Source organism: Haliotis rufescens, unplaced genomic scaffold (assembly GCF_023055435.1).
Source record: "Haliotis rufescens isolate VD_foot unplaced genomic scaffold, xgHalRufe1.0.p SCAF_30, whole genome shotgun sequence".
In the NCBI taxonomy this organism is placed as follows: domain Eukaryota; kingdom Metazoa; phylum Mollusca; class Gastropoda; order Lepetellida; family Haliotidae; genus Haliotis; species Haliotis rufescens.
Genome location: NW_025964002.1, coordinates 4,999,294 through 5,024,050, shown reverse-complemented (window position 1 = coordinate 5,024,050; position 24,757 = coordinate 4,999,294). Strand labels below are relative to the sequence as shown.

Genomic DNA, 24,757 nt, shown 5'->3' with positions numbered 1-24,757 from the left:
CCATTCTGTTCAGTAAGTACGTCCACGTTCTACTGCCCATTGTGTTCAATAAGTACATCCACGTTCTACTCCCCATTGTGTCCAGTTCGTACATCCACGTTCTACTGCCCATTGTGTTTAGTAGGTACATCCAGGTTCTACTGTCCATTGTGTTCAGTACGTACACCCACGTTCTACTGCCTATTGTGTTCAGTAAGTACATCCACGTTCTACTGCCCATTCTGTTCAGTAGGTACATCCACGTTCTCCTGCCCATTGTGTTCAGTGAGTACATCCACGTTCTACTGCCCATTGTGTTCAGTAGGTACATCCACGTTCTTCTGCCCATTGTGTTCAATCAGTACATCCACGTTCTACTGCCCATTGTGTTCAGTAGGTACATCCACGTTCTACTGCCCATTGTCTTCAGTAGCTACTTCCACGTTCTCCTGTCGATTGTGTTCAATAGGTACACCCACGTTCTACTGTTCATTGTGTTCAGTAGGTACATCCAGGTTCTACTGCCAATTGTGTTCAGTAGGTACCTCCACGCTCTACTGCCCATTGTGTTCAGTAGGTACATCCACGTTCGACTGCCCATTGTGTTTAGTAGGTACATCCAGGTACTACTGCCCATTGTGTTCAGTAAGTACACCCACGTTCTACTGCCCATTGTGTTCAGTAAGTACACCCACGTTCTACTGCCCATTGTGTTCAGTAGGTACATCCACGGTCCATTGCCCATTGTCTTCAGTAGGTACATCCACGTTCTACTGCCCATTGTGTTCAGTAGGTACATCCACGTTCCACTGCCCATTGTGTTTAGTAGGTACATCCAGGTACTACTGCCCATTGTGTTCAGTAAGTACACCCACGTTCTACTGCCCATTGTGTTCAGTAAGTACACCCACGTTCTACTGCCCATTGTGTTCAGTAGGTACATCCACGGTCCATTGCCCATTGTTTTCAGTACGTACATCCGCGTTCCACTGCCCATTGTCTTCAGTAGGTACATCCGCGTTCCACTGCCCATTGTGTTCAGTAGCTACATCCACGTTCTACTGCCCATTGTGTTCAGTAGGTACATCCACGGTCCATTGCCCATTGTTTTCAGTACGTACATCCGCGTTCCACTGCCCATTGTCTTCAGTAGGTACATCCGCGTTCCACTGCCCATTGTCTTCAGTAGGTACATCCACTTTCTCCTGACCATTGCGTTCAGTAGGGACATCGACTTTCTCCTGACCATTGCGTTCAGTAAGTACATCCACGTTCTACTGCCCATTGTTTTCAGTAGGTACATCCACGTTCTACTGCCCATTGTTTTCAGTAGGTACATCAACGTTCTACTGCCCATTGTGTTCAGTAGGTACATCCACGTTCTACTCCCCATTGTGTTCAGTGAGTACATCCACGTTCTACTGCCCATTGTGTTCAGTTAGTACATCCACGTTCTACTGCCCATTGTGTTCAGTAGATATATCCACGTTCTACTGCCCATTGTGTTCATTAGGTACATCCACGTTCTACTGCCCATTGTCTTCAGTAGGTACCTCCACGTTCTACTGCCCATTGTGTTCAGTAGGTACATCCACGTTGTACTGCCCATTGTGTTCAGTTAGTACATCCACGTTCTACTGCCCATTGTTTTCAGTAGGTACATCCACGTTATACTGCCCATTCCGTTCAGTAGGTACATCCACGTTCCACTGCCCATTGTGTTCAGTGAGTACATCCACGTTCTACTGCCCATTGTGTTCAGTGAGTACATCCACGGTCCATTGCCCATTATCTTCAGTAGGTACATCCACGTTCCACTGCCCATTGTTTTCAGTAGGTACATCCACGTTCTACTGCCCATTGTGTTCAGTAGGTACATCCACGTTCTTCTGCCCATTGTGTTCATTAGGTACATCCACGTTCTACTGCCCATTGTCTTCAGTAGGTACATCCACGTTCTACTGCCCATTGTCTTCAGTAGGTACATCCACGTTCTACTGCCCATTGTGTTCAGTTAGTACATCCACGTTCCACTGCCCATTGTGTTCAGTAGGTACATCCACGTTCTACTGCCAATTGTGTTCAGTAGGTAGATTCACGTTCTGCTGCCAATTGTGTTCAGTTAGTACATCCACGTTCTACTGCCCATTGCGTTCAGTAGGTATATCAACGTTCTACTACCCATTGTGTTCAGTGAGTACATCCACGTTCTACTGCCCATTATGTTCAGTGAGTACATCCATGGTCCAATGCCCATTATGTTCAGTGAGTACATCCATGGTCCAATGCCCATTGTCTTCAGTAGGTATATCCACGTTCTACTGCCCATTTGTTCACTTAGTACATCCACGTTCTCCTGCCCATTGTGTTCAGTGTGCACATCCACGTTCTACTGCCCATTGTGTTCAGGAGGTACATCCACGTTCTACTGCTCATTGTGTTCAGTTGGTACATCCACGTTCTACTGCCCATTGTGTTCAGTAGGTACATCCACGTTCTACTGCCCATTGTGTTCAGTTAGTACATCCACGTTCTACTGCCCATTATGTTCAGTGAGTACATCCACGGTCCATTGCCCATTATCTTCAGTAGGTACATCCACGTTCTACTGCCCATTGTTTTCAGTAGGTACATCCACGTTCTACTGCCCATTGTGTTCAGTAGGTACATCCACGTTCTTCTGCCCATTGTGTTCATTAGGTACATCCACGTTCTACTGCCCATTGTCTTCAGTAGGTACATCCACGTTCTACTGCCCATTGTCTTCAGTAGGTACATCCACGTTCTACTGCCCATTGTGTTCAGTAGGTACATCCACGTTCCACTGCCCATTGTGTTCAGTAGGTACATCCACGTTCTACTGCCAATTGTGTTCAGTAGGTAGATCCACGTTCTGCTGCCAATTGTGTTCAGTTAGTACATCCACGTTCTACTGCCCATTGCGTTCAGTAGGTATATCAACGTTCTACTACCCATTGTGTTCAGTGAGTACATCCACGTTCTACTGCCCATTATGTTCAGTGAGTACATCCATGGTCCAATGCCCATTATGTTCAGTGAGTACATCCATGGTCCAATGCCCATTGTCTTCAGTAGGTATATCCACGTTCTACTGCCCATTTGTTCAGTTAGTACATCCACGTTCTCCTGCCCATTGTGTTCAGTGTGCACATCCACGTTCTACTGCCCATTGTGTTCAGGAGGTACATCCACGTTCTACTGCTCATTGTGTTCAGTTGGTACATCCACGTTCTACTGCCCATTGTGTTCAGTAGGTACATCCACGTTCTACTGCCCATTGTGTTCAGTTAGTACATCCACGTTCTACTGCCCATTGTTTTCAGTAGGTACATCCACGTTATACTGCCCATTGTCTTCAGTAGGTACATCCACGTTCCACTGCCCATTGTGTTCAGTGAGTACATCCATGTTCTACTGCCCATTATGTTCTGTGAGTACATCCACGGTCCATTGCCCATTATCTTCAGTAGGTACATCCACGTTCTACTGCCCATTGTTTTCAGTAGGTACATCCACGTTCAACTGCCCATTGTGTTCAGTAGGTACATCCACGTTCTTCTGCCCATTGTGTTCATTAGGTACATCCACGTTCTACTGCCCATTGTCTTCAGTAGGTACATCCACGTTCTACTGCCCATTGTCTTCAGTAGGTACATCCACGTTCTACTGCCCATTGTGTTCAGTAGGTACATCCACGTTCCACTGCCCATTGTGTTCAGTAGGTACATCCACGTTCTACTGCCAATTGTGTTCAGTAGGTAGATTCACGTTCTGCTGCCAATTGTGTTCAGTTAGTACATCCACGTTCTACTGCCCATTGCGTTCAGTAGGTATATCAACGTTCTACTACCCATTGTGTTCAGTGAGTACATCCACGTTCTACTGCCCATTATGTTCAGTGAGTACATCCATGGTCCAATGCCCATTATGTTCAGTGAGTACATCCATGGTCCAATGCCCATTGTCTTCAGTAGGTATATCCACGTTCTACTGCCCATTTGTTCACTTAGTACATCCACGTTCTCCTGCCCATTGTGTTCAGTGTGCACATCCACGTTCTACTGCCCATTGTGTTCAGGAGGTACATCCACGTTCTACTGCTCATTGTGTTCAGTTGGTACATCCACGTTCTACTGCCCATTGTGTTCAGTAGGTACATCCACGTTCTACTGCCCATTGTGTTCAGTGAGTACATCCACGTTCTACTGCCCATTATGTTCAGTGAGTACATCCACGGTCCATTGCCCATTATCTTCAGTAGGTACATCCACGTTCTACTGCCCATTGTTTTCAGTAGGTACATCCACGTTCTACTGCCCATTGTGTTCAGTAGGTACATCCACGTTCTTCTGCCCATTGTGTTCATTAGGTACATCCACGTTCTACTGCCCATTGTCTTCAGTAGGTACATCCACGTTCTACTGCCCATTGTCTTCAGTAGGTACATCCACGTTCTACTGCCCATTGTGTTCAGTAGGTACATCCACGTTCCACTGCCCAATGTGTTCAGTAGGTAGATCCACGTTCTGCTGCCAATTGTGTTCAGTTAGTACATCCACGTTCTACTGCCCATTGCGTTCAGTAGGTATATCAACGTTCTACTACCCATTGTGTTCAGTGAGTACATCCACGTTCTACTGCCCATTATGTTCAGTGAGTACATCCATGGTCCAATGCCCATTATGTTCAGTGAGTACATCCATGGTCCAATGCCCATTGTCTTCAGTAGGTATATCCACGTTCTACTGCCCATTTGTTCAGTTAGTACATCCACGTTCTCCTGCCCATTGTGTTCAGTGTGCACATCCACGTTCTACTGCCCATTGTGTTCAGGAGGTACATCCACGTTCTACTGCTCATTGTGTTCAGTTGGTACATCCACGTTCTACTGCCCATTGTGTTCAGTAGGTACATCCACGTTCTACTGCCCATTGTGTTAAGTACGTACACCCAAGTTCTACTGCCCATTGTGTTTAGTAGGTACATCCACGTTCTACTGCCCATTGTGTTCAGTAGATAAATCCAGGTTCTACTGCCCATTGTGTTCAGTAGGTACATCCACGTTCTACTGCCCATTGTGTTCAGTAGGTACATCCACGTTCTACTGCCCATTGTGTTTAGTAGGTACATCCACGTTCCACTGCCCATTGTGTTCAGTAAGTACATCCACGTTCTACTGCCCATTGTGTTCAGTTAGTACATCCACGTTCTACTGCCCATTGTGTTAAGTTAGTACATCCACGTTCTACTGCCCATTGTTTTCAATAGGTACATCCACGTTCTACTGTCCATTGTGTTCAGTACGTACATCCAGGTTCTACTGCCCATTGTGTTCAGTAGGTACATCCACGTTCCACTGCCCATTGTGTTTAGTAGGTACATCCAGGAACTACTGCCCATTGTGTTCAGTAGCTACATCCACGTTCTCCTGCCCATTGTGTTCAGTGTGCACATCCACGTTCTACTGCCCATTGTGTTCAGGAGGTACATCCACGTTCTACTGCTCATTGTGTTCAGTTGGTACATCCACGTTCTACTGCCCATTGTGTTCAGTAGGTACATCCACGTTCTACTGCCCATTGTGTTCAGTGAGTACATCCACGTTCTACTGCCCATTATGTTCAGTGAGTACATCCACGGTCCATTGCCCATTATCTTCAGTAGGTACATCCACGTTCTACTGCCCATTGTTTTCAGTAGGTACATCCACGTTCTACTGCCCATTGTGTTCAGTAGGTACATCCACGTTCTTCTGCCCATTGTGTTCATTAGGTACATCCACGTTCTACTGCCCATTGTCTTCAGTAGGTACATCCACGTTCTACTGCCCATTGTCTTCAGTAGGTACATCCACGTTCTACTGCCCATTGTGTTCAGTAGGTACATCCACGTTCCACTGCCCATTGTGTTCAGTAGGTACATCCACGTTCTACTGCCAATTGTGTTCAGTAGGTAGATCCACGTTCTGCTGCCAATTGTGTTCAGTTAGTACATCCACGTTCTACTGCCCATTGCGTTCAGTAGGTATATCAACGTTCTACTACCCATTGTGTTCAGTGAGTACATCCACGTTCTACTGCCCATTATGTTCAGTGAGTACATCCATGGTCCAATGCCCATTATGTTCAGTGAGTACATCCATGGTCCAATGCCCATTGTCTTCAGTAGGTATATCCACGTTCCACTGCCCATTTGTTCACTTAGTACATCCACGTTCTCCTGCCCATTGTGTTCAGTGTGCACATCCACGTTCTACTGCCCATTGTGTTCAGGAGGTACATCCACGTTCTACTGCTCATTGTGTTCAGTTGGTACATCCACGTTCTACTGCCCATTGTGTTCAGTAGGTACATCCACGTTCTACTGCCCATTGTGTTAAGTACGTACACCCAAGTTCTACTGCCCATTGTGTTTAGTAGGTACATCCACGTTCTACTACCCATTGTGTTCAGTAGATAAATCCAGGTTCTACTGCCCATTGTGTTCAGTAGGTACATCCACGTTCTACTGCCCATTGTGTTCAGTAGGTACATCCACGTTCTACTGCCCATTGTGTTTAGTAGGTACATCCACGTTCTACTGCCCATTGTGTTCAGTAAGTACATCCACGTTCTACTGCCCATTGTGTTCAGTTAGTACATCCACGTTCTACTGCCCATTGTGTTAAGTTAGTACATCCACGTTCTACTGCCCATTGTTTTCAATAGGTACATCCACGTTCTACTGTCCATTGTGTTCAGTACGTACATCCAGGTTCTACTGCCCATTGTGTTCAGTAGGTACATCCACGTTCCACTGCCCATTGTGTTTAGTAGGTACATCCAGGAACTACTGCCCATTGTGTTCAGTAGCTACATCCACGTTCTACTGCCCATTGTGTTCAGTTAGTACATCCACGTTCTACTGCCCATTGTGTTCAGTTAGTACATCCACGTTCTACTGCCCATTGTGTTCAGTAGATACATCCACGTTCCACTGACCATTGTGTTCAGTAGGTACATCCACGTTCGACTGCCCATTGTGTTCAGTAAGTACATCCACGTTCTACAGCACATTGTCTGCAGTAGCTACATCCACGTTATTCTGTCCATTGTGTTCAATAGGTACACCCACGTTCTACTGTTCATTGTGTTCAGTACGTACATCCACGTTCTACTGCCCATTGTGTTCAGTAGGTACATCCACGTTCCACTGCCCATTGTGTTCAGTGAGTACATCCACGTTCTACTGCCCATTGTGTTCTGTAAGTACATCCACGTTCTACTGCCCATTGTGTTCAGGACGTACACCCACGTTCTACTGCCCATTGTGTTCAGTAGGTACATCCACGTTCCACTGCCCATTGTGTTCAGTGAGTACATCCACGTTCTACTGCCCGTTATGTTCAGTGAGTACATCCATGGTCCATTGCCCATTGTCTTCAGTAGGTACATCCATGTTCTACTGCCCATTGTGTTCAGTGAGTACATCCACGTTCTACTGCCCATTGTGTTCAGTTAGTACATCCACGTTCTACTGCCCATTGTGTTCAGTGAGTACATCCACGTTCTACTGCCCATTGTGTTCAGGAGGTACATCCACGTTCTACTGCCCATTGTGTTCAGTAGGTACACCCACGTTCTACTGCCCATTGTGTTCAGTAGGTACATCCACGTTCCACTGCCCATTGTGTTCAGTTAGTACATCCACGTTCTACTACCCATTGTGTTCAGTAGATACATCCAGGTTCTACTGCCCATTGTGTTCAGTTAGTACATCCAGGTTCTACTGCCCATTGTGTTCAGTAGGTACATCCAGGTTCTACTGCCCATTGTGTTTAGTAGGTACATCCACGTTCTACTACCCATTGTGTTCAGTTAGTAAATCCATGTTCTACTGCCCATTGTGTTCAGTTAGTACATCCACGTTCTACTGCCCATTGTTTTCAATAGGTACATCCATGTTCTACTGCCCATTGTGTTCAGTAGGTACATCCACGTTCCACTGCCCATTGTGTTTAGTAGGTACATCCAGGTACTACTGCCCATTGTGTTCAGTAAGTACATCCACGTTCCACTGCCCATTGTGTTTAGTAGGTACATCCAGGTACTACTGCCCATTGTGTTCAGTAGGTACATCCACGTTCTACTGCCCATTGTGTTCAGAAGGTACATCCACGTTCTACTGCCCATTGTGTTCAGTGAGTACATCCACGTTCTACTGCCCATTGTGTTCAGTAGGTACATCCACGTTCTACTGCCCATTGTGTTCAGTTAGGACATCCACGTTCTACTACCCAATGTGTTCAGTAGGTACATCCACGTTCTACTGCCCATTGTCTTCAGTAGCTACATCCATGTTATTCTGTCCATTGTGTTCAATAGTTACACCCACGTTCTACTGTTCATTCTGTTCAGTACATACATCCACGTTCTACTGCCCATTGTGTTCAGTAGGTACATCCACGTTCTGCTGCCCATTGTGTTTAGTAGGTACATCCAGGTACTACTGCCCATTGTGTTCAGTAAGTACACCTACGTTCTACTGCCCATTGTGTTCAGTAGGTACATCCACGGTCCATTGCCCATTGTCTTCGGTAGGTACATCCACGTTCTACTGCCCATTGTTTTCAGTAGGTACATCCGCGTTCCACTGCCCATTGTGTTCAGTAGGTACATCCACGTTCTACTGCCCATTGTTTTCAGTAGGTACATCCACGTTCTACTGCCCATTGTGTTCAGTTAGTACATCAACGTTCTACTGCCCATTGTGTTCAGTGAGTACGTCCACTTTCTCCTGACCATTGCGTTCAGTAGGGACATCCACGTTCCACTGCCCATTGTGTTCAGTAGGTACATCCACGTTCTACTGCCCATTCTGTTCAGTGAGTACATCCACGTTCTACTGCCCATTCTGTTCAGTAGGTACATCAACTTTCTACTGCCCATTGTGTTATTTAGATACATCCACGTTCTACTGCCCATTGTGTTCATTAGGTACATCCACGTTCTACTGCCCATTGTCTTCAGTTAGTACATCCACGTTCTACTGCCCATTGTCTTCAGTAGGTACATCCACGTTCTACTGCCCATTGTGTTCAGTAGGAACATCCACGTTCTACTGCCCATTGTCTTCAGTTAGTACATCCACGTTCTACTGCCCATTGTCTTCAGCAGGTACATCCACGTTCTACTGCCCATTATGTTCAGTGAGTACATCCACGGTCCATTGCCCATTATCTTCAGTAGGCACATCCACGTTTTACTGCCCATTGTTTTCAGTAGGTACATCCACGTTCTACTGCCCATTGTGTTCAGTAAGTACATCCAAGTTCTACTGCCCATTGTGTTCAGTAGGTACATCCACGGTCCATTGCCAATTGTCTTCAGTAGGTACATCCACGTTCTACTGCCCATTGTCTTCAGTTGGTACATCCACATTCTACTGCCCATTGTGTTCAGTAGGTACATCCACGTTCCACTGCCCATTGTGTTCAGAAAGTACATCCACGTTCTACTGCCCATTGTGTTCAGTTAGTACATCCACGTTCTACTGCCCATTGTGTTCAGTAAGTACATCCACGTTCTACTGCCCATTGTGTTCAGTTAGTACATCCACGTTCTACTGCCCATTGTGTTCAGTAGGTACATCCACGTTCTACTGCCCATTGTGTTCAGTAGGTACATCCACGTTCTACTGCCCAATATGTTCAGTGAGTACATCCACGGTCCATTGCCCATTGTCTTCAGTAGGTACATCCACGTTTTACTGCCCATTGTTTTCAGTAGGTACATCCACGTTCTGCTGCCCATTGTGTTCAGTTAGTACATCCTCGTTCTGCTGCCCATTGTGTTCAGTGAGTACATCAACGTTCTACTGCCCATTGTGTTCAGTTGGTACATCAACGTTCTATTGCTCATTGTGTTTAGTAGCTACATCCACGTTCTACTGCCCATTGTGTTCAAATAGGTACATCCAAGTTCTACTGCCCATTGTGTTCAGTACGTACACCCACGTTCTACTGCCCATTGTGTTCAGTACGTACATCCACGTTCTACTGGCCAATGTGTTCAGTTAGTACATCCACGTTCTACTGCCCATTGTGTTCAGTAAGTACATCCACGTTCTACTGCCCATTGTGTTCAGTAGATATATCCACGTTCTACTGCCCATTGTGTTCAGTAGGTACATCCACGTCTACTGCCCATTGTGTTCAGTGAGTACATCCACGTTCTACTGCCCATTATGTTCAGTGAGTACATCCATGGTCCATTGCCCATTGTGTTCAGTAGGTACATCCACGTTCTACTGCCCATTGTCTTCAGTTAGTACATCCACGTTCTACTGCCCATTGTCTTCAGTAGGTACATCCACGTTCTACTGCCCATTATGTTCAGTGAGTACATCCACGGTCCATTGCCCATTATCTTCAGTAGGTACATCCACGTTTTACTGCCCATTGTTTTCAGTAGGTACATCCACGTTCTACTGCCCATTGTGTTCAGTGAGTACATCCAAGTTCTACTGCCCATTGTGTTCAGTAGGTACATCCACGGTCCATTGCCAATTGTCTTCAGTAGGTACATCCACGTTCTACTGCCCATTGTCTTCAGTTGGTACATCCACGTTCTACTGCCCATTGTGTTCAGTACGTACATCCACGTTCCACTGCCCATTGTGTTCAGAAAGTACATCCACGTTCTACTGCCCATTGTGTTCAGAAGGTACATCCACGTTCTACTGCCCATTGTGTTCAGTAAGTACATCCACGTTCTACTGCCCATTGTGTTCAGTTAGTACATCCACGTTCTACTGCCCATTGTGTTCAGTAGGTACATCCACGTTCTACTGCCCATTGTGTTCAGTGAGTACATCCACGTTCTACTGCCCAATATGTTCAGTGAGTACATCCACGGTCCATTGCCCATTGTCTTCAGTAGGTACATCCACGTTTTACTGCCCATTGTTTTGAGTAGGTACATCCACGTTCTGCTGCCCATTGTGTTCAGTTAGTACATCCTCGTTCTGCTGCCCATTGTGTTCAGTGAGTACATCAACGTTCTACTGCCCATTGTGTTCAGTACGTACACCCACGTTCTACTGCCCATTGTGTTCAGTACGTACATCCACGTTCTACTGGCCAATGTGTTCAGTTAGTACATCCACGTTCTACTGCCCATTGTGTTCAGTAAGTACATCCACGTTCTAGTGCCCATTGTGTTCAGAAGGTACATCCACGTTCTACTGCCCATTGTGTTCAGTAGGTACATCCACGTCTACTGCCCATTGTGTTCAGTGAGTACATCCACGTTCTACTGCCCATTATGTTCAGTGAGTACATCCATGGTCCATTGCCCATTGTGTTCAGTAGGTACATCCACGTTCTACTGCCCATTGTCTTCAGTTAGTACATCCACGTTCTACTGCCCATTGTCTTCAGTAGGTACATCCACGTTCTACTGCCCATTATGTTCAGTGAGTACATCCACGGTCCATTGCCCATTATCTTCAGTAGGTACATCCACGTTTTACTGCCCATTGTGTTCAGTTAGTACATCCTCGTTCTGCTGCCCATTGTGTTCAGTGAGTACATCTACGTTCTACTGCCCATTGTGTTCAGTAGGTACATCAACGTTCTATTGCTCATTGTGTTTAGTAGCTACATCCACGTTCTACTGCCCATTGTGTTCAATAGGTACATCCACGTTCTACTGCCCATTGTGTTCAGTACGTACACCCACGTTCTACTGCCCATTGTGTTCAGTACGTACATCCACGTTCTACTACCCAATGTGTTCAGTTAGTACATCCACGTTCTACTGCCCATTGTGTTCAGTAAGTATATCCACGTTCTACTGCCCATTGTGTTCAGTTAGTACATCCACGTTCTACTGCCCATTGTGTTCAGTAGGTACATCCACGTTCTACTGCCCATTCTGTTCAGTGAGTACATCCACGTTCTACTGCCCATTATGTTCAGTGAGTACGTCCATGGTCCATTGCCCATTGTGTTCAGTCGGTACATCCACGTTTTACTGCCCATTGTTTTCATTTGGTACATCCATGTTCTGCCGCCCATTGTGTTCAGTTAGTACATCCACGTTCTGCTGCCCATTGTGTTCAGTGAGTACATCAACGTTCTACTGCCCATTGTGTTCAGTAGGTACATCAACGTTCTACTGCTCATTGTGTTCAGTAGGTACATCCACGTTCCACTGCCCATTGTGTTCAATAGGTACATCGACGTTCTACTGCCCATTGTGTTCATTACGTACACCCACGTTCTACTGCCCATTGTGTTCAGTACGTACATCCACGTTCTACTGCCCATTGTGTTCACTTAGTACATCCACGTTCTACTGCCCATTGTGTTCAGTAGATACATCCACGTTCTACTGCCCATTGTGTTCAGTAGGTACATCCAGGTTCTACTGCCCATTGTGTTCAGTAGGTACATCCACGTTCTACTGCCCATTGTGTTTAATAGGAACATCCACGTTCTACTGCCCAATGTGTTCAGTAAGTACATCCACGTTCCACTGCCCATTGTGTTCACTTAGTACATCCACGTTCTACTGCCCAATGTGTTCAGTAAGTACATCCACGTTCCACTGCCCATTGTGTTCAGTGAGTACATCCACGTTCTGCTGCCCATTGTGTTCAGTAGGTACATCCACGTTCTGCTGCCCATTGTGTTCAGTAGGTACATCCACGTTCTACTGCCCATTGTGTTCAGTAGGTACATCCACGTTCTGCTGCCCATTGTGTTCAGTAGGTACATCCACGTTCTACTGCCCATTGTGTTCAGTAGGTACATCCACGTTCTACTGCCCATTGTGTTTACTAGGTACATCCACGTTCTACTGCCCATTGTGTTCAGTAGGTACATCCACGTTCTACTGCCCATTGTGTTCACTATGTATATCAACGTTCTACTGCCCATTGTGTTCAGAATGTACATCCACGTTCCACTGCCCATTGTGTTCAGTAAGTACATCCACGTTCCACCGCCCATTGTTTTCAGTAGGTACATCAACGTTCCACTGCCCATTGTCTTCAGTAGGTACATCCACGTTCCACTGCCCATTGTGGATAGTAGGTACATCCAGGTTCTACTGCCCATTGTGATTAGTAGGTACATCCAAGGTCCACTGCCCATTGTGTTCAGTAGGTACATCCACGTTCTACTGCCGATTGTGTTCAGTTAGTACATCCACGTTCCACTGCCCATTTTGTTTAATAAGTACATCCTGCTGCTGAAAAATGATATTCGGCTCCTGCCTTTTCCTGTTTGTGGTGCATGGAATTAAGCAAGCCTCGTGTATTTTGGTTAATGGCAACTAAGATTTTTCAGTTTGCCTACAGGTTGGAATTTCCATCTTTGCAAAGGAAACACTGCCCTAACTCAACTTGTACCTTTCTTGTTTTAGTGGCCAGGCTGTTGATCAAATCAAAGTCAATGTCGGCAACCACACAACCATAGCATCAACCACGCAGCTCAGCGTCAAGAGCGTCACGGTCCATGAGAACTACAACACTCAAACTACAGGTAACAATCACGGCCCATGAGAACTACAACAATCAAACTACAGGTAATAATCACAGCCCATGACAGCTACAACATTCAAACTACGGGTAACAATCACGGCCCATGAGAACTACAACAATCAAACTACAGGTAACAATCACATCCCATGAGAACTACAACACTCAAACTACAGGTAACAATCACATCCCATGAGAACTACAACACTCAGACTACAGGTAACAATCACGGCCCATGAGAACTACAACACTCAAAGCTACAGGTAACAATCTCAGCCCATGAGAACTACAACACTCAAACTACAGGTAACAATCACAGCCCATGAGAACTACAATAATCAAACTACAGGTGACAATCACATCCCATGAGAACTACAACAATCAAACTACAGGTAACAATCACAGTCCATGAGAACTACAACACTCAAACTACAGGTAACAATCACGGTCCATGAGAACTACAACACTCAAACTACAGGTAACAATCACGGTCCATGAGAACTACAACACTCAAACTACAGGTAACAATCACGGTCCATGAGAACTACAACACTCAAACTACAGGTAACAATCACGGCCCATGAGAACTACAACAGTCAAACTACAGGTAATAACCACGGCCCATGAGAACTACAACACTCAAACTACAGGTATTAATCACGGCCCATGATAACTACAACAATCAAACTACAGGTAATAATCACGGCCCATGAGAACTACAACACTCAAACTACAGGTAACAATCACAGCCCATGAGAACTACAACAATCAAACTACAGGTGACAATCACAGCCCATGAGAACTACAACACTCAAACTACAGGTGACAATCACAGCCCATGAGAACTACAGCACTCAAACTACAGGTAATAACCACGGCCCATGAGAACTACAACAATCAAACTACAGGTAACAATCACAGTCCATGAGAACTACAACAATCAAACTACAGGTAACAATCACAACCCATGAGAACTACAACAATCAAACTACAGGTAACAATCACAGCCCATGAGAACTACAACAATCAAACTACAGGTAACAATCACAGTCCATGAGAACTACAACAATCAAACTACAGGTAACAATCACAGTCCATGAGAACTACAACAATCAAACTACAGGTAACAATCACAGCCCATGAGAACTACAACACTCAAACTACAGGTAATAACCACGGCCCATGAGAACTACAACAATCAAACTACATCTAATAATCACGGCCCATGAGAACTACAATAATCAAACTACATCTAATAATCACGGCCCATGAGAACTACAACAATCAAACTACAGGTAATAATCACGGCCCACGAGAACTATGTACAACACTCTAACTACATCTAATAATCACGGCCCATGAGAACTACAATAATCAAACTACAGGTAACAATCACGGCCTATGAGAAAAACAACAATCAAACTACATCTAATAATCACGGCCCATGAGAACTACAATAATCAAACTACATCTAATAATCACGGCCCATGAGAACTACAACAATCAAACTACAGGTAATAATCACGGCCCATGAGAACTATGTACAACACTCTAACTACATCTAATAATCACGGCCCATGAGAACTACAATAATCAAACTACAGGTAACAATCACGGCCTATGAGAAAAACAACAATCAAACTACAGGTAACAATTGCCGTCCAAACTAGGTCTAATTCAAAAACATCCTACATCCAATATTGTTATTATTTTTTCGAAAATGCCGTTGAACTCAGATTGTTCATATACGAGCTTGCTTACGTTACAGCCAATGATGTAGCGATCCTGAAGGTCGACCCCATTGACTTCAACACCATCCCCAACACCGCACCAGCCTGCCTCGCCACCGCCGACTACGCTCTGACAGGACAAGACTGCACTGCAGTTGGAGTTGGAACCACGAGTTATGGTAAGCCCACAATGTCGTTATTATGGTTTTATGTGGCTCAGTCGGACTTTGGTCTGAAGAAGCCATTAGGCGTGCCAGAAACCAACCTGTGATCATTGGCTCGGATCCAAGGTGGACCTGATTATCTTTGGTTTGTCGGCACCTCACTCGTTTCACCAGAAGTGGTAAACATCTAAGACCGGCACCACTTTAGTATATGATCACCGACGATGTCAAGGATTGGCTTGACGTAATGAGTTTTACTTGTGTCCGCTAGGTGGCCAGCAGCCAGATAATTACCTCCTGCAACAAGTGTCCGTTCCAACTCAGGACGGCAACACCTGCGCCAAAAACAACAGCATCCTCGTCCAGATGACCGACCCCAACAACCAGATCTGTGCTGGTCAAGCGGGCAACGATTCCTGCCAGGTCAGTTTAGGCGGCACTGACACAACAAAAAATGAGGCTTTAAGCAGAGGTTTCCAATGATTATGTAAAGAGTCTTGTCGTTTCTATTTAGGGCTATGTAACTAGTGTTACCTGTGGTGTAAACAGTATGCAACCCGTACTAATGTTGTAGATGAAGGGTGCAATAGTGGAGTTCTGTCTTTGGTTTTATGTAGGTCGTATACTAGTACTTACAGTGAGTCCACAAGGTCATGGGTACTTCCCTAACCATTTCGATGCTGTATATGGATACCTTTTGTGTAATTTCAAAGAGGCGAATGTGACTATGTTCGATCACCGATGTATGGAGCATATTTTATGGAGTAGAAATGTTGCCTGCATTGGGGATATCTTAAGGTATATGTCTACGTGGGGGATATGTAAGGTTGGCTGTGTTTATGAGGGGATGTGTAAAGGTGACAGTATTTTTGTGAAATGATGTAAATGTGACTATACTTGCGTGGCATGTGCATATGACCATGCTTGCTTGGGTATCTATAAAGGTGACCGTAATTGCCTAGGTATATATAAAGATGGATGTGATTACCTGGGTATATATAAAGGTGGCTGTGTTTGCCTGGGTACATGTAAAGATGACTGTGTTTACCTGGGTATATATAAAGGTGGCTGTGACTGCCTGGGTATATGTAAAGATGACTGTGTTTACCTGGTTATATATAAAGGTGGCTGCGTTTCCCTGGGTATATGTAAAAATGACTGTTTTGACCTGGGTATATGTAAAGGTGACTGTGTTTACCTGGTTATATATAAAGATAACTATGATTACCTGGGTATATATGAAGGTGTCTGTGTTTGCCTGGGTATATGTAAAGGTTACTGTGACTGCCTGGGTATATTTAAAGGTGACTGTGTTTACCTGGGTATATATAAAGGTGGCTGTGACTGCCTGGGTATATGTAAAGGTGACTGTGTTTACCTGGGTACATGTAAAGGTGGCTGTGTTTGCCTGGGTACATGTAAAGATGACTGTGTTTACCTGGGTATATATAAAGGTGGCTGTGACTGCCTGGGTATATGTAAAGATGACTGTGTTTACCTGGTTATATATAAAGGTGGCTGTGTTTGCCTGGGTATATGTAAAAATGACTGTTTTGACCTGGGTATATGTAAAGGTGACTGTGTTTACCTGGTTATATATAAAGATAACTATGATTACCTGGGTATATATGAAGGTGGCTGTGTTTGCCTGGGTATATGTAAAGGTTACTGTCACTGCCTGGGTATATTTAAAGGTGACTGTGTTTACCTGGGTATATATAAAGGTGACTTTGATTACCTGGGTATATATAAAGATGACTGTGTGTGCCTAGGAATTTATAAAAGTGACTGTGATTACCTGGGTATATATAAAGGTGACTGTGATTACCTGGGTATATATAAAGGTGACTGTGATTACCTGGGTATATATAAAGGTGACTTTGATTACCTGGATATATATAAAGATGACTGTGTGTGCCTGGGAATATATAAAGGTGACTTTGTTTGCCTGGGTATATATAAAGGTGACTGTGATTACCTGAGTATATATAAAGGTGACTGTGATTGCCTGTGTATATAAAAAGGTGACTGTGATTGCCTGGGTATATATAAAGATGACTGTGATTGCCTGGGTATATATAAAAGTGGCTGTGACTGCCTGGGTATGTGGGAAGGTGACTGTGTTTACCTGGGTATATATAAAGGTGACTGTGATTGCCTGGGTATATATAAAAGTGACTGTGATTACCTGGGAATATATAAAGGTGACTGTGTTTACCTGGGTATATATAAAGGTGACTGTGTTTACCTGGGTATATATAAAGGTGACTGTGTGTGCCTAGGAATATATAAAGGTGACTGTGATTACCTGGGTATATATAAAGGTGACTGTGATTACCTGGGTATATATAAAGGTGACTTTGATTACCTGGGTATATATAAAGATGACTGTGTGTGCCTGGGAATATATAAAGGTGACTGTGTTTGCCTGGGTATATATAAAGGTGACTGTGATTACCTGGGTATATATAAAGGTGACTGTGATAGCCTGGGTATATATAAAGATGACTGTGTGTGCCTGGAAATATATAAAGGTGACTGTGTTTGCCTGGGTATATATAAAGGTGACTGTGTTTACCTGGGTATATATAAAGGTGACTGTGTTTACCTGGGTATATATAAAGGTGACTTTGATTACCTGGATATATATAAAGATGACTGTGTGTGCCTGGGAATATATAAAGGTGACTGTGTTTGCCTGGGTATATATAAAGGTGACTGTGATTACCTGGGTATATATAAAGGTGACTGTGATTGCCTGTGTATATAAAAAGGTGACTGTGATTGCCTGGGTATATATAAAGATGACTGTGATTGCCTGGGTATATATAAAAGTGGCTGTGACTGCCTGGGTATGTGGGAAGGTGACTGTGTTTACCTGGGTATATATAAAGGTGACTGTGATTGCCTGGGTATATATACAGATGACTGTGATTCCCTTGGTATATATAAAGATGACTCTGTGTGCCTGGGAATATATAAAGGTGAATGTGTTTGCCTGGGTATATATAAAGGTGACTGTGATTACCTGGGTATATATAAAGGTGACTGTGATAGCCTGGGTATATATAAAAGTGGCTGTGACTGCCTGGGTATGTGGGAAGGTGACTGTGATTACCTGGGTATATATAAAGGTGACTGTGATTACATGGATTTATATAAAGGTGACCGTGTTTACCTGGGTATATATAAAGGTGACTGTGGTTGCCTGGGTATATATGAAGGTGACTGTGTGTACCTGGGAATATATAAAGGTGACTGTTTGCCTGGGTATATATAAAGGTGACTGTGATTACCCGGTATATATAAAGGTGACTGTGATTGCCTGGGCATATATAAAAGTGGCTGTGACTGCCTGGGTATTTGGGAAGGTGACTGTGTTTACCTGGGTATATATAAAGGTGACTGTGATTACCTGGGTATATATAAAGGTGACTGTGATTACCTGGGTATATATAAAGGTGACTGTGTTTACCTGGGTATATATAAAGGTGACTGTGATAGCCTGGGTATATATAAAAGTGGCTGTGACTGCCTGGGTATGTGGGAAGGTGACTGTGATTACCTGGGTATATATAAAGGTGACTGTGATTACCTGGGTATATATAAATTTGACTGTGATTACCTGGGAATATATAAAGGTGACTTTGTGTGCATGGGAATATATAAAGGTGACTGTGTTTACCTGGGTATATATAAAGGTGACTGTGATTGCATGGGAATATATAAAGGTGAATGTGATTGCCTGGGTATATATAAAGATGACTGTGTGTGCATGGGAATATATAAAGGTGACTGTGTTTACCTGTGTATATATAAAGGTGACTGTGATTGCCTGGGAATATATAAAGGTGACTGTGATTGCCTGGGTATATATAAAGGTGACTGTGTTTGCCTGGGTATATATAAAGGTGACTGTGATTACCTGGGTATAAATAAAGGTGACTGTGACTGCCTGGGTATATATAAAGATGACAGTGTTTGCCTGGGTATATATAAAGGTGACTGTGATTGCCTGGGTATAAATAAAGGTGACTGTGACTGCCTGGGTATATATAAAGATGACTGTGTTTGCCTGGGTATGTGGAAAGATGACTGTGTTTGCCTGGGTATGTGGAAAGATGACTGTGTTTAACTGGGTATAAATAAAGTTGACTGTGACAGCCTGGGTATGTGGAAAGGTGACTGTGTTTGCCTGGGTATAAATAAAGATGACTGTGTTTGCCTGGGTATGTGGAAAGATGACTGTGTTTTCCTTGGTATGTGGAAAGATGACTGTGTTTGCCTGGGTATGTGGAAAGATGACTGTGTTTGCCTGGGTATAAATAAATGTGACTGTGACTGCCTGGGAATATATAAAGATTACTTTGTGTGCCTGGGTATATATAAAGGTGACTGTGATTACCTGGGTATATATAAAGGTGACTGTGATTACCTGGGTATAAATAAAGATGACTGTGACTGCCTGGGTATAAATAAAGGTGACTTCGACTGCCTGGGTATGTATAATGGTCATTGCCTGGATATATTTATAAAGGAGGTGCTTTGTGTGTATTGTTATTGGCACTTCGGGCACTCGTGAAGAGTAAACTCCCAGTGGTGAGTGCTGGGTAAAGCTACTGGAGGTTCTACTATATTGATCAAGCAAGGCATCATCCATAGCACTGTTCCACTCAGTACAAATCTTCAAGCTGTGGCTGTCCGACTTACATTGTACATTGCACATACTCCTTGTATATTCCTCCTTCGAATACTCTTCAGCAGGCTGATCTTCAGAATCCCTGTATCATCATGGACGATTTAAATGAGCATAACCCTTTATGGGGAAGTGCAAGTACAAACAATAAAGGGAAAGTCATTCAAGATTTTGCATCTGATAATACTTATGTATGTTTAATGACGATTCAAGCACTTATTTGCATCCAGCCACAGGAACTTATTCTGCACTTGATCTGTTCCTCACTGATTCAGCTATTTACAATGAATTTGAGTAGTCCGTAAATGACGACCTGGTGGAAGTGATCACTTCCCTACTGTTCTAAAAGCTGTACAACCGGATGATGATCCACTTTCATTGAGGTGGAATTTTACACTGGCAAATTGGTCCTTGGTTGAATTATTATGTACTGAACAAATAAAGCCTGGCAATTTCAAAAATGTACCAAATACCATACAATTGTTTTCGGCTCAACTTAATAATATTGCTGACCAAACAATTCCTAAGTCCTCTGCAAATCCTCATATTCGTAAACCATGGTTTAATAACGACTGCAACCAAGCGTAGGAAAGTGTAGGAAGAAAGCAGAAAACTATTTCAGCAAACACCCTACTGTTCATAATTTGAATAATGTTAAAATTACTAGTGCCAAAGCACGACGTGCTTATAAGCAAAATAAGCGCCATCTTGCAGGAACTATGTCTCCAATACTAACTCACGGACACCAATGTCCAAAGAATGGAACATGGTTAAAAAATAAAAGGCAAAGGTTCAAAATCGTCTGTAGACCATCTTAAAGACGGTGACAAATTTATAACTGATAAAATTGATATTGCAAATATTGCGAAACTCTTGCCGAAACTTTTCCATTATCAAATTATGTACCTGAATTTCAGAGATATCAGAAACATCAGGAAAAGAAAAAAGTTAATTTTGATTCTGGTGAATGGTGAAGATTACAATGAAGTATTTTCATTGCATGAGCTACATACCGCTCAAGCCTTGTAGTCCCCATACCAAAATTATCGCCCTATATCATTGACCAGTTCTGTTTGCAAAACCATGGAACGAATGGTGAATAATAGATTAGTTTGATATCTGGAAACTAATAACTGCTCACAAATATACAGTGTGGTTTCATTTAGTACGGTTAGAATCCTTTGTTAAAAATGTTATTGTAAATTAAAAAATACGTATTATCAATTTTCTTTGTTCTTGAGAATGCATATGATACTACCTGGAAGCATGGCATTTTAAAGGATTTACACGATTTTGGCTTGAGAGGTCGTTTACCTCATTTTATATCATACTTTTTAACAGACAGGCAATTTCAAGTCCGAGTGGGTACAACCCTGTCTGATCATTATCAGGATCAGGGTGTCCCAGAAGGCAGTATTTTGTCTGTCACTTTATTTAGTATTAAAATAAATAGTCTGTCCAAGGTTTTAAATGATTCAGTATCTCGATCACTTTTTGTGGATGATTTTAATCTATCTTGCCGTGGGAAAAATATGTATACAATAGAGAGGCAGTTACAAATCTGTCTCAATAAAATTAACAAGTGGTCTCTCGAAAACGGGTTTAGATATTCTAAATCTAAAACAAACTGTATACACTTCTGCAGAAAATATAAGCCGCATAAAGACTCTGAATTAATTTTAAATGGCACCCCTATCAAAGTTGTAAAGGCGGCCAAATTCTTGGGACTAATCTTTGATAACAATTTAACTTTTTTACTTTGCTACGAAACACTTATGACACTTATAAATCTATACTTACAGATGGATCCAAGGATGGTGGGCCAGTTTCTAGTGCCACTGTCACAGTATCCAGAACAGTATCTTCACGATTACCCGATAATAGTTCCATATTCACAGCAGAAGCACACGCAATTTTAACAGCACTGAAATATATCAAGAACAAATCCAAACATAAATAATTCATTATTTTTTTCAGATTCACTTTCGTGCCTTCAGGCTATTAAAAATATGTCCTGTTAACATCCATTTTTAATTGAAATTCTTGAGTTATTTAATGATCTTGCGACTGGCCAATATGACATCGTCTTTTGTTGGTTACCAAGCCATGTTTGTATCACTGGTAACACATTGGCTGATGCTGCTGCAAAAGCGGCACTAAACAAATCCTTGACACCCCTTCTTATCCCATACACTGATTATAAACTTATAATTAGATCTTACATCCGTGATCTGATGCAAAAGAAGTGGGACACCCAAGTAGGTATCAATAAATTACATGAAATTAAACCGAATATTGGTTACACCTACTTGGGCTGCAGGTCATTTTGCGACGATGTCCTATTGGCCATTCGAGATATACACATGAATAATTCTTAAAAGGTGAGGACCCTCCGTTTTGCATCCCTTGTGATGAAAGAAACATAGTCAAGCACGTCCTGCATGACTATTGATTTTTCGATCAGAAGGGATAAATAGTTCAGTGTAAAAACAGTGAAGGACGTTTTTAGTGAAGTTCAATCTCATTTAATACTACCTTTTTTTAAAGAAATAGAACTTATTCATAAATGTTGATGTACTTACTGTATTGCCTTAAAAATTGGTAGTGCTAATAATGATTGTAAGTGGCTGTACCCTCGAGGGGGTTGAAGTAGCGAAAAATTATTGTCCCCCGAAGAGGGTATGTAAGTCCCATATCATTCGAAGTATTTTTATGCATGCCAGGCTTTTAAACGTAGATTATTCGTCATTTTAATCTTAGGCTTAACTGGTAAACTATCGCCAGTGACTGAAGGGATGATATAAATCCATCCAGGGTCCATGCATGAAGCAAAGGCACTGTAAGTCCCCATGGTTCCCAGTATGGTGATCTCCCCATAGTTACTGACGATCTCTGGCCCATTTTTATGTTGTGTTGTTCATTAATACTTATGACTTTTATATATTCTCAACTAGTTTTAAACAGACTCTGTGATATTCTAGCTATTGTACGGTCCATCGTTGACAGCTTTTTTTTTAAATTGTCTAAGTATATGTATTATTAATGTACTTCTCGTCACGATATGTCTGAAATACTGCCGGTGTGACGTTAAATCTTAACTCACTCACTATTGGCACTTCTTCGTAAAAGATAAGTATTGGTGATGTTGAGTAACTAACATGGTGTGGTTCTTCTTCAGGGTGATTCTGGCGGTCCTCTGTACTGCCAGCAGGACGGTCAACAAGTTCTGACCGGTGTTGTGTCCTACGGTGTTAACTGTGGTCAAGCCGGTTATCCAGGTGTCCACGCCAAGGTGTCCAGCTATGCTGACTGGATCGCTGCTCGTTCTGGCTGTTAAACTTTGGACGCTGTGTGCGATAAATACTTACAAAATAATTCATCATGTATTTGTCCTTTCATTCTAAGATAGAAAGTGGGTTGGTTGGTTTGTTGTAACCAATAAGCAATATTCCAGCTATATGACGGCGGTCTGTAAATAATCGAGTCTGGACCAGATCATCCAGTGATTGATATCATGAGCATCAATCCACGCATTTGGGATCGATGACATGCATCAACCAAGTCAGCGAGCATGACCACCCGATCCCGTTGGTCGCCTTTTACGACAAGCATAGTCACCTTTTGGAATACTGTTTGAAATCCAAACGTCCGACACCGCGGACCCGAACAAGTATAAGATTTGTTTGAACGGCGTTTCTCATGAAACTATTAACGCATTCACTCGATGGTACAAAGTTGAATTTGGCAAGACGACATGACTAAGCTATGTTATAACTCACCTGTAAAGGGGCACCTGCTTAATAACAATGCACCGTTATTAAACAATGTTAAATAACATCACGTGTGTTCGGGACTATTTTGGGGTATCAGGTCATTCGAACGAGGGGCTTCGGTAGCACTGTCAACTGATACTCTGCAACGTCGACTCCTGGGAGGGGGGGGGGGGGGGGGGGGGGGGGGGGGAATCTTCTCTCGATAGACACTACTATTTTTCACTAGAGTCACATGGACACACCACGCATGCAAAACAGGAGCATTGACATATTTGCCTGAAATATTTCCAGTCCGGTGGTTTTGGCAGTTGCATGTAACAGGACGCATACATTTGGGATAGGGTATACGGACTCTCACTTTTCATTGTAGGAGAGCAGGCATCGTGGGAATGTAAAGTTTCAGTGCATCACTAATAAAACAAAGTATGATCAAGGCCGTAATTAACTTTTTTGACGGGGGGGCACTGATGATGTGGCACTGACCAAGTGGACAGTCGTTTGAAATTTCGTCCTCGTGTCAACCGATGCAGCTTCGTGTCGTGAATCTGTACATGTCGTGCTCCGACATTGAACATATTGTGAAGCTTGAAGGTAATTGCTACCAATTTCAGAACAGATAAACCATCTGCTGACTCGTATGAAGGGATATTTTAGCGGTATGTTAAAAATATGCTTTGGGTTGTTTTCTCCCTCGTCGCTCTTCAGTTTGTGAATCAGTTGTGTGTGTGTGTGTGTGTGTGTGTGTGTGCGTGCGTGTGTGTTCTACACAACTCCAATAGCCAACGTAAACTGGCTGTAATGTTAATACATGACGCTGCCATATAGGTACACAGGAATGGTATCATGTCTTGCTATTCTAGTGTAATCATG

General features: G+C 43.2%; 1 protein-coding gene across 1 annotated transcript in view; it reads left to right on the top strand.

Moving 5' to 3' along the window:
• Positions 1-23,491, top strand: part of LOC124116291 (serine proteinase stubble-like) — a 49,430-nt gene extending 25,939 nt beyond the window's left edge. Inside the window, exons 6-8 of the mRNA XM_048380458.1 lie at positions 15,293-15,433; positions 15,690-15,841; positions 23,293-23,491. Coding sequence (XP_048236415.1) covers positions 15,293-15,433; positions 15,690-15,841; positions 23,293-23,451 — 452 coding nt within the window. The 3' untranslated portion in view covers positions 23,452-23,491. The remainder of the gene's footprint in view (positions 1-15,292; positions 15,434-15,689; positions 15,842-23,292) is intronic.
• Positions 23,492-24,757: the final 1,266 nt, after the last annotated feature.